Genomic DNA, 11,134 nt, shown 5'->3' with positions numbered 1-11,134 from the left:
ATTACCCACTTCCTTACTTTTCTCTCCTACCCATTTAGTCTCCTGAATGCAAGCAATATTCACCCTTCTCCTTTCCAAGGTATCCACAAGCTCCATCAATTTTCCTGTAAGTGATCCAACATTCCAAGTACCAACCCTGATCCTCCTCCTATCCTGCTCCTTCCTAATTGGTCTCCTTCTATGATATCTTCTATTGTTTTCTATATCTATCTTGTGTTCTGTTCCACTATTTGTTCTATTATTTGTCCTATGGACTAATTTCTTTACCCACACCCGTCCATGATGTGGGAACCCTTGCTCACTTAACACCACACCCGGGCGCCGGCATGGCGCGTCGCTTTCGGTGAACGCCCTACACCCTTGCATATTTATCACTACACCCGGGCTCCGATGTAGCGCGTCGTTAGTAGAGGACGCCCCAACGTTTATATCATTTGAATCCATATCATAGGGTGTGACGAAATTTTTACGCTGGTTGTGACCTACCGCAACCCTCCTCCTTTATCCGGGCTTGGGACCGGCTAAGCGCAAACTACTTAGGCGGAGTTAAAATATGTATATATAACTAAGGATTAATCATATTATATAATATAGTAATACTGTTTTAATATATTTATAACTAAAATTATTAAGAAAATATAGATAAAATATATAGTTTACAATTATATATATATATATATTACAATTTTATGTATCTAAATATATAACTATATTAAAAATATATAATATTTCTAAAATTAATATAAAAACATAAGTATAAAATTAGTTCTCATTTGGTTTTAGTTGATTTTAATTCTTATAAAAAAATTAAAACAGTTAAAATGATAAAATAAATTTAATTCAATTCGAATTAGTGCGCTTAAAAACCATTCACACTCCTATTACAAAAGTGAGACTAAACTAGAATGAAAGAATGACAAATAAAAATTCCTACTTGCTCCTCACTTGATTAATTTTGTCAAATCCTGTCCTGCCATCAATATTTCGTAGGGGGTTAAAACCACGCTCCAATAATAATTTATATATTTTTATTAAAAAATAATTTATATGAAAGTACTTAAATTTTAAAATATTATAATTTTTAAAAAATTATATTATTAAAATTATATTTAAAATTTTTTTTAATAAATAATAATAATAACAAACATAGCAGGAAATTGGCTCTGCCTCACAGCCCAACAGAAAAGTCCTGCTCCAACCTCTATCCAATGCGGAGCGAAGAGCGATAATGGCTCCAATCCGCCCCATTGCGAAACCAGTTTTATGGTCTCTCCACTAAGGTACAGCCCCTATGGATTAGGGTCCGCGGTCTGGTACCAATGACATTGCGATCTAAGTTCTTGTCACCCATTTGAAAGTGACTTAAATCTGGAGCGATAATACCTGATCAGAAGCCCTGAACTCAAACGGCTTTTCAAAGAGGTCGCCCACCACGTTTCAATACATAAACTCGCACCAAATCTAAAACTTCTTATTATATTTATTATTTTTAAGATTTAGAACTCATATAATTATTTCATTTAACTGGATAGAAGCATGACAGTCGCGCACACTGGAGATAATCCAATGTTAGTTCTACACCTGCAAATATGCCTTACAAACATATTGTCAAGACACAAAGTTAAACACTGGGGACAAAAAAGGAATTAATTCTCATTACGTCAAAAACAAATAAATTGATTTTTGATTGCACAGCTGAAGATTTATGTACAAGTCGGTAAAAGTCACAAATGCCTCTAGTATTAGAATATGGTTGCACAAATCCTGTACTCTCCTTTTTCTATACATAACTTCAAGAGTTTCCCTTCGTTGTAGGAACGTGCTCTTGCTTCCCCTTCGAAAAACAACTGGAAGAAAAATAATATTTGGTTAACAGTCCAATATCTTACATGCATCCTAGTACATTTGAACATCCAAAGAATGTACCTAGCATCTTCCATACATGAAGTTGATATTGAAGTGCTCATAGCCTCATACTCTCAAAGAATTGAGAACCAAGGAGTCAGCTTCCGTCCTTTAAGAATAAAAGCTGCACTGCCAGATATGGAATTACACGACCGGGAAGCATCTTGACACCCCATATCAACCAAGGCATCAGAAAAAAAGTCAATATGGATTGAGCTCCATCGCAAAATAGTGGCACCTCATTTTATAAATAGTCAAACATTTCTTGATGCCACCAATTGATTCCTGGTATTCATATATCCAGCGTCCATGCAATAAACTCAGTGATCAACAGACAAAAGTTCAACTTAGACCCACAAGTTATTTTGTGCAACAGAATAATTTCTTACCTTCAAACATGTAAGATGGTGGATTAAGGGTATGATCGCCCACTTCTTACTCAAAAGCACCCATCTCCCAGCAAGAAATCACAGGAGCAAATCTAATTAGAACAGATCTATTGCAAAAGCAGTATCCTTGTTCATCCAGTCAAAGCATCCAACATAAACAGCGACTTTCAGCTTGTTTTGTGTTCTGTTTAGCAAATGCAATCAGTGCAAGGAGCTACAGTTGGGCACTTGTTTCAAATTGTGTTTAGCAGATGCAATCAGAGCATAAGAAGCCAAGGTTCCAAGGACCTCCTGGCTCTAAGAGACAGCATCACAACTGTAGAGATTCAATAGCATTGAACGCCATCCCAAATGCCAAAAGAATTTGCAGACATTTATCAAGACACCTAGGAATCTCTCTTAATTCCAGAAGAACTTTGCTTCTTCTGTACGCCATATTGCCAAGCGTCTCTTGACTTATCACCTGATTGACCAAAATTATCTAATGAATTGTCCATTAGTGGCTTAAAGGGCCTATAACTCCCATTCCTAGAAATCACAGGTGCACCTGAACTATCATCATCTTCTGATGGCGTTCCTGATCTGGACTCCATGTGGATATCCATAGATCTGTGTCTTGGACCACCTAACCTCAAACCCCTTGTATTGGTGGATTTGCCCTGCATTCCCTTTGAAACCAAAAACTCTTTGGGGAGAGAATCCATGTCCATATAGCAGTTTCTTGCTTTAGCATCAGCAATCAATGCAGCCCAATCATCAGATTGCACCAGAGAATTTGCATTTCCCATAACCTGTTGAGACAGCAGTTTAAAATTCAGAACTCAAGTTCAGCACTTGGTTTTAGGTTGTGTGTCTGTGTTGTGGATGAATGACTTAAGTGTAATAGGACAACCAACAATTTAATGAAAAAAAAGAGGATACTTGAAAAAAGCAGAATCCATACCCATAATGCCCTTCTCGCACGTGTGAGAGCAACATTCATCCGGCGGATATCAGCAACAAAGCCAACACCATGATTTGAGGCACGTACACAAGACATAATAATGACATCCCGTTCCTGGCCTTGAAAAGCATCTACAGTATTGATATAGATATCTTTCCCTTCTTCTGACTTTAAAATTGCTGAAAATTCATGTTGAAGACATTTCAATTGCAGCTTGTATGGTGTGATTATGCCAACAGAGATTCTCCCCAGACCAAAGGATTTCAGAGTTTTCTGAAGATGCTCATACAGCTGAAGACAAAACTGTGCTTCATGTATGTTCTGATAGGATACGGACCCACCCCTGTGGGACTCCCGCCCATAAGTAACATCATAAAATAGATAAGGTCTAAGTAAAGGGTCCTTGTAATACATCTCATCAGGTAAGTTAATAACACTTTCGCTGTCAGTAAGACGGCCTTGGTAGAAGTAACGCGAAGGGAAATCTCGAATTTGAGGATGCATCCTATATTGCACAGATAATAACATTGTTGGACATCCTGCTTGTTGAAACCTTTCAAAAAGACTTCTACTATACATCAAGGTTCCAGCTGCCTTGCTGATAACTGTCGCAGGAAGCTGCTGGGGATCCCCTACAAGAACACAACGAGCAGCACCAAGAGCTAGGGGAGGAAGAACAGCTACTTCACTGGCTTGGGCAGCCTCATCAATAACTACCATATCAAAACCATGTGTAAGTCGAGAGAACAACTTACGACCACTGCTTGAGACAGTGGTGAAAACAATCTCAGCCTCATTGGCAAAACTTGCCTCCAGACTAGCGCGGGCTTCCTCCAGATTGAAGTTGCTACCAGCACGAAACCTGGCCTCTAAAATGAGAAGGCGAGAAATCTCAACTAGAACTTTATCTCTGTTTTCAACAGCTGCTGCAAGGTTCTGCAGCAATGCATCTCGGTTTTGATCCCGAGCCATAAGAATATCAGGATCAACACCAACAGATCCTTGGGAACGACCATCAGCAGCTGCCACAGTAAGTTTGTTTTGAAGATCAGCTATTTGCCCAGAGAAATATGCTTCCTGACCTCTTAAATCTTGCATCCATTTTGAGACATCCTCACGACTCTTGACTAACAATTGTTCAGTTCTCCTCTCAACAGAAACTGCCTGGGCAGCACGTGATTGTGAATCAACCCCAACTCTGGCCACATCAGGCCGATAAACTTTCATCTCACCATCAATAAAACCACGATCAAGAACACGCGCAAGAAGCTCATCTGTTGCAGCATTAGAAGGAGCACAAACCAACATTCTGGGCTTTGGACACAGCTTTGAAAGAGAGCGGAAGAGATTCTGGTCCATATTATGAAGAACTTCATCAATTGAACCCATTGCAATGTTGTCAGAATTGCTCTCATTGGCTTGCTTGTAGCTCTGAGGTGCTAGTTTCTTAAGCAAAGAAGTGTAATAATGCTGATATTGAACCAAATGGATGACATTTAGCATTCCCCAGACTGTGTGTGTCTTACCTGTTCCCGGAGGCCCTTGAACAAGAGTAAAGGGCCATGGATCTTGCCTCTTTGTCATACCACTACTTGTACCAGCAGCTGTATGCATTGCAGCCCATTGGATTGCTGCCAACTGAGGTCCATTGAAGGTCCGATGTAAATGATCAACAAAATTCTGTGTGAAGCATTCAGGCATGGCAGGGGTCTGTTCCTCGTATTTTGGGAAGTGATCAGGACTGGGCTTTAAGATTGCAGTTTGCATCTACCAGAACAGAAAATAGAACTTTTAGGCTTCTCATGTTACAAGTCGTATTAACGAGAACACAAAGTAAAAGCACTTGAAAGAAAATTCAGCACACCTGTGAATTGAGACGGCAAAATGCATGTAATGCGACATACTCTCGCTGAGTGGTTGCAAGAGAACCAAGTACAGTTAGATACCAGGTGCCTCTGGGCTGAAGTCTCCTCAGAATATGATCTTCATCAACCTTACTGTTGAAAACAAATAAAAAAAAAAAAAAAAAAAAAAAAAACAATTACAAAATTCTAGTAACTACTGAAGAACATTAATATAGACTAGACAATTCTGGAAAAGAAATTATAATTTAATAAGTCACCTGTAAGGGTCATACGAATCCCCAACAAAAAAATGGAGGATTGCACCATGAGGCTCACGAGTATCGAAAGGGATATGTCGTCTAACAGTACCAGCCACACGTCCACTGATCTCAGGTTCATCATCATCTTCATTGGATAAGGTGTTGCTCCTCTTGGATCTGACTGCTTGACATGAAGAGAATTAATGTTTGTGAACTATAAAGCTAAAAGAAGTTAAATCCATATAATGAATAATAATGACATATGTAACTCTCATAACAAACCTGTTCCAGGCCTAGGGGTTGAAAGAACTGCAACATCACCCTCCTTGAATGTCCATTTGCACTCACTCACTGGAAGGACTATAGCATCATACCATCCTATGCCCATAAGAAAATATTTCAAGCAGTCAAGAAAACAGAAACAAAGTATAAACAAATATACAGTGAATACATCATCTTCATACCTCTTTCTCGTCTTTCAATGCTCTTTACACGAACCATTACATGCGTATTTGTTTCAGTCAGCTCTTCCCATGTGCTATAAAGTTGTGCTCGGCATTCCTCAAAAAGCAAAGGCTCAAATACCCTGACATATTCTTCAACAGATTCAAATCGTCCAGGAATGCATTGAAGGTCAGACTCCTCTGATGCACAATGACATTAATATATTAGTTCAGTTAATAATGCCAAAGAATGAAAAAGGAAAAGAGTAAAGAAAAGAGCTCTCAAGGAAAGGGAGAAACAACAATCATTAGGACAACAGAAGATGTAGAACAGTCACTACAAACAACAGAAGCAAGAAACAACAATCATTGCAACAAAATAAAACACAAGCATGTATATATACGGTGATAACACCTCAATAACTCAGAGTATTGGCAAATACAAAAAGGTACACACTTTGATCACCTCCTAAGACATGTGAATTGGCTGCAAACATCTTCCAAACTTGTTTACATTTATACAGCTGAATGAAAAAATGAGAATTTTTGTTTGTAGCAAACAACAAATCTAAAATTAGTAGTAAACCACGCCATAAAATTAGAGGAAGCAATGGAAATTTGAATAGCAACAACTTAAAAATCACAAGTTTATTTCATCTTGCATCCAAGAGGCTCAATGGACAGTTGAATGCCACCCACAACATGTAGCTGTGGATATCTCCTCTGTTATGCTTGAGCCTGGGCAATACAAACATCATCTTTTACATACTGAAGGAAAAGCAAAAGAAATCACAACTGGCCCACAATTGCCCTCCCAATAGGAGATGAAAAAAATGATTAAAAGGCATTACTGCACATGGCTAGCTAAGGAAACCAATGGTCTAAGATGAAACTTAACTGTCCCAAGTTTTCAATCAACTGGCTGACTCTATCTACTACTGGTAATATCTCTACCCTGTTCTCTACCATACAATTATATGAGGTTTACCATGTTCTTAGCTTTTAATTGTAAAACCTCCTTCACTCGAAGAAATGGGTCCACAAGACACAAAAAAAGGGAATATGTAATAATCACTGTCAACACAAACTCCAAAAAGAGATGAGCACATTTTATGTTTTATACCTGGGTGATGCCAAAACTTCTCATTAGTCACCTCCCGTATGAGACGTTCCACGGATGTGTCTTGATATGGGGTACTGACTTGAGCTGGCTTCTTAGCAGGGAGGTGTTTCTTGTTTCCCAACTTTGAATCTATGGAGCTTTGGCTCATCAGAACTGGCTTCCTATTAGCAAATTGCAAGTTTTTTGGCTGCCTCAAATCAGTAGGCTGCTTCCACGAAGCCTGTCTTGGAATGGGTGGTAGATGTCCTTCTCCAGAAAAATCAGTATCATTGTTCAGCCTCCTAGGCTTCACTTGTTGTCCAGAACTTGTATCACCATTACATTCATTTTTGGGCTGGCAAGACTCCAAAGAATTGCCCCCTTCATTGCATAATAGGTCAATTTGTTTATGATCCTTATTCATAGGATGAATATGCTTTTCACCATGTTCAGCAGATGAAGGGACAGGGCGAACTTCCTTCACAGTACGAATTGTAGTTGGCTGCCTTCTTGGTGTTGAAGATTTGATAGGTCCTGCTTGCTTGACTTCATCTATATTAATTAACATGGTCTGCCTATTTCGCTTCTTTCCTAGCATTGCTTCTTTATGTTGGTCTATCTTCCTCTTCCCTATATTATTGGCATACTTGAGTGCATGATTGGCTTCAACACTTTTAACTTCTCTTGCTTTTGGAATTAATGCAGTTTCTTCCTGACCATCCATGGATCCATCACCATTAGCATTGCTATCTGAATGTTGAATGCTGTTACTTTTCTGATCATTCAGACACTGATCCAACCCCTGTGAAGCACAGCCACTAATTTCAAACCTGTTATTATCAACAACCTTGGTACTGCCAGAAATGTTCTCGATACCAGTATCAGAAGCACTAAATTGCATCAACTCAAACTTGCCTTGATCTTGTGAAGCTTTGCCCAACACATGGAGACTATTGCCAGCAGATGCATCAGCAGAGCCTTCTATGTCAGACCACTCCCCTTCTTCTCTTTCAACAGCTCCAGGATCTGCAGAAACTGAAATTAATGATGATGCTGGTTTTGTGTCATCACAATTACTTGATTCTACTGATGATGCAAACTTGGGATTCTGATCCCTTGCTTTCTTCTGTTCAGAACCTGCTTCATGGCCATGGACAATTTTGGGCCGAACAAAAGGCTGAAAACCCGACACAGAAGATGCATGTGAGAAAGCATTGCTACTTTTTATTCCTTGGGGAACTACCGATGCTGCAAACAAGTCAGGAGAGTTTGGATTTACAGAGGGAAGTGCCTTCTGCGGCTGCAAGCAGATGATGCGATCAGTCTCCTCATCATCCTCAGCAGGGGGTTCATTAAGATCAAATAATGGCCTTCCTCGAGAACCCATTTCATATGTAAATGCATACAAACTAAAGTGTCCACCAAAGAGTATATAACTGTCTGTATTTGTATTTTCTTCTCAGCAAAAAATGTCGAACTTAGAGACATAAAAGAATCCTCCAACAAATCAATCAACAAAGTTCTAGATGCATTCTTAGATCTGCGAATAAAGGCAATGAAGGTAACATTTTAATGAATAACTACAGCAAATTCAAACAAAGGAGATGACATGAGTAGAGGCACTGCTAACAAATAGCTGCCATAACTCTTTAAAAATAATTTTCCAAAAAAAAATTCTCATGTCATGTCCTTACTCCCAAAGTATGCATTTGATGCAATGAAGCCAGAGCGCCTAGCACACTAGACAATGAAAACAAATGCAGATATTTTAACACGTGACAACAGCTATAAACAGAACGCATGATAAGGATTAGCTTAGGGATTGTGTGATTGGGGATTGGTTTCATTTGGATTGGAATTAGGGGGTCTCAATCTAATTTCATTTTGCGATGTTAAAGTCAAAGCAATGAGTCTTGTTTTGCTGCATCTAGAGTGTAATGAAATTACCGATTTGCTGATGAGGCAATTGGTTTGGTTTATGCTTAATAGTTTTGATCAGGTTTTCTCTGATGTAAAATTGGCCGTTGGTTCTGTACATAGAGTGCCATTGATGGGTATTTGTTCTGAAATGTGAATATTATCATATGAAGGGAATGTTATTGCTTTCTTTTGAGTGCTGCCTACAGTCTTTTTTGGATTGGAAAGGGAAAAAAAAGTTATTGATCACATCATGGCAAACTTCCTTTTTTGGCTCTTTCAATTTTGGGTGTATGAAATTTTATGGATACTTGTTGGTGTTAAATCATAATGTTGGAGATCAATACCGAAAGAAATAGAGTGGAGTTACTTCCTATTGTAACTTGAAATGGTTGGTTGTGTGATGCATTTAAGTTGTGATCATCATATAGCAAGCAATATTCACATTTATACCCAATAACAAAAGGAAGAGCTGAACTGATGCTTAGGATAACATCCCCAACCTATGAACGTTCATAGAATCTAAGCATATAAAATCTCCCATCTAGTGAATGGTGAAGACAATTTACATCGCTAGGCAGTTGATAGCTTAGTTCAACCAAGACTCACAACTCATAAAAACTCAAATCAAGAACCAAAATCCCTAAAAATTCAAAACGAGAAGCCAAAAGCCAATGTTGCATCGACTAATCCAATCTATAGCTAAATATCAAATAAAAAATAAATAAAAAACGATTCACAGATCTAAAACGATTTCCCAACAAAAACCCATAATCAGAGCTCCAATCAAGCCAGACCGTTTGAATCAAAAAGTGACAAGCAACAAAACTCGAAGAAATACAATCAAACAGACAAATAAGATAACCTACAAACACAATAAGAAACAAGAATGGATTAGAATAAAATCGAATTTAATCGATTAAGAACTCAGAGAACTTACCTTAAAATGCAGAGGAATAGAAAGGCTACAGAAGGACGGGTCTCTGTTCCGCGTGACGTCCGCGTGAGAGAGTGGGATGGGATCCTTTAGGGGGAGAGCAAGGCTTTTATAGACGCTAATTCACATGTTAATTGAACACATTTTATATTTATTTTAATGCGAAAAATATTAAAAAAATATTAATATCTCAAAAATAATTTTAAGTCCTAATTAAATCCCATAATATAAAATTCATAGAGTTTATTTATCTCTTAAATCCGTTTATCAAAATTATAAATATAAATTACTTATAAGATTAATAATTATAATGTAATTTAAGTTTATTATAAGCCCATAGTACTAGGCCCACGAAATAAAATTATCACTTAAATTTCAAAAGGATAATGACATGATAACTAATATTCATAAAATCAAGGTTAATATTGTCATTGCGAAAATTAAAACAAACAGTTTGCAGTAAAGCTCTTTTCCCTGTTACAGAATTTATCATGTTTATAATAAAAAAAAATCTAATATTTATTATTTCTTGTAAAAAAGGAAAGTATGTTCATTATATAATATTTGAGGTAAAATTAGGGGAAAAAAAAGAAAGTTTTTTTTGGATAAAATTTGGTAATTTATTAATAACAATAATAAAATGAGTATAATATTATATTTTTATAAGAGGAAAAAAAATAAATATTGATAAGCAAAATATAATGTTCTAGATAGAGTTGAATAACTTATCCTTTTTTTTTTAGTTTTTGAGGAATAAATAATTTTTTTGCAATACTACATTTCGAGGTTTTGTTATCTTTGTGGCCTATAAAAGATATTAAACTATCGAACATCAATAGAGAAATAGACTCACTATTAGGCTCAATTGGTAAAAGATATTATGTATACCTAAGTATCTTATCACACCCTGTTCCTCGTAAGATGTAACATGATCCTGTAGTATATCTAATAAATTACTGTATTTTACCTACCGGTAATCCATTAAAAAAACTATAAGGGATTTTAAAACAATTTACGATCATTTTTATAGTGGTCGGAATATTGGATATTTATTAAAAAGACTTTAATTAAAATTTTGATTGTGGATCAAATCCTCGCTTAAAATCTGGTATTATGAAAACTTTTCAAAATTTCGGCAAAGTGCCGGCTGTATTTTGAGAAAACAGTTCTTCAAAACCTGAAAAGAAAAACACTCCCAATATATTTTCTCAACCACTACTCTAATAAAATCCATTTCACCTCCCAATTCAATCCCATACAATAAGCTCAATTCGCAATCAAACGCAATTTGATTTAAACCAACACTGAACCATCTCATTTCAATCTCACAAATTTTCAATGTAAAGGAAATAAGTTATCATTCACAAAATACAAAAATTTAAATATTTACATTC

At 36.9% G+C, this 11,134-nt stretch overlaps 1 protein-coding gene across 5 annotated transcripts; it reads right to left on the bottom strand.

Moving 5' to 3' along the window:
- Window positions 1-1,629: 1,629 nt before the first annotated feature.
- Window positions 1,630-9,859, bottom strand: LOC110656327 (helicase sen1). 5 transcript variants are annotated; one of them, XM_021813031.2, is made up of 10 exons: window positions 9,744-9,859; window positions 6,908-8,426; window positions 5,806-5,985; window positions 5,624-5,719; window positions 5,360-5,522; window positions 5,102-5,234; window positions 3,238-5,004; window positions 2,295-3,085; window positions 1,927-2,190; window positions 1,630-1,847 (listed from the first exon to the last, which is right to left on the bottom strand). In XM_021813031.2, exons 2-8 carry the CDS (start codon window positions 8,271-8,273, stop codon window positions 2,681-2,683), a joined length of 4,110 nt encoding a protein of 1,369 aa, XP_021668723.2. In that variant the 5' UTR covers window positions 8,274-8,426; window positions 9,744-9,859; the 3' UTR covers window positions 1,630-1,847; window positions 1,927-2,190; window positions 2,295-2,680. The 5 variants fall into 5 exon arrangements, with proteins under 5 accessions (XP_021668723.2, XP_021668725.2, XP_021668722.2 ...); XM_021813033.2 differs by having other exon boundaries at window positions 1,630-2,190; window positions 6,908-8,063; window positions 8,166-8,426; XM_021813030.2 differs by having other exon boundaries at window positions 1,630-2,190.
- Window positions 9,860-11,134: the final 1,275 nt, after the last annotated feature.

Source organism: Hevea brasiliensis, chromosome 4, assembly GCF_030052815.1.
Source record: "Hevea brasiliensis isolate MT/VB/25A 57/8 chromosome 4, ASM3005281v1, whole genome shotgun sequence".
NCBI classification, from domain to species: Eukaryota; Viridiplantae; Streptophyta; class Magnoliopsida; order Malpighiales; family Euphorbiaceae; genus Hevea; species Hevea brasiliensis.
Note: the sequence above shows the minus strand (reverse complement) of the source record. Positions and strands in the feature narration are given on the sequence as shown.

What these genes read in the sequence shown, in the direction of transcription:
- LOC110656327 (XM_021813032.2), bottom strand. Translation starts at nt 8,273, where the DNA reads ATGGGTTCTCGAGGAAGGCCATTATTTGATCTTAATGAACCCCCTGCT. An exon ending in CATTGAAAGACGAGAAAGAG is followed by an intron (nt 5,720 to 5,805) that starts GTATGAAGATGA and finishes TTATGGGCATAG; the next exon opens with GATGGTATGATGCTATAGTC. An exon ending in GTGCGAGAAGGGCATTATGG is followed by an intron (nt 3,086 to 3,237) that starts GTATGGATTCTG and finishes CTGTCTCAACAG; the next exon opens with GTTATGGGAAATGCAAATTC.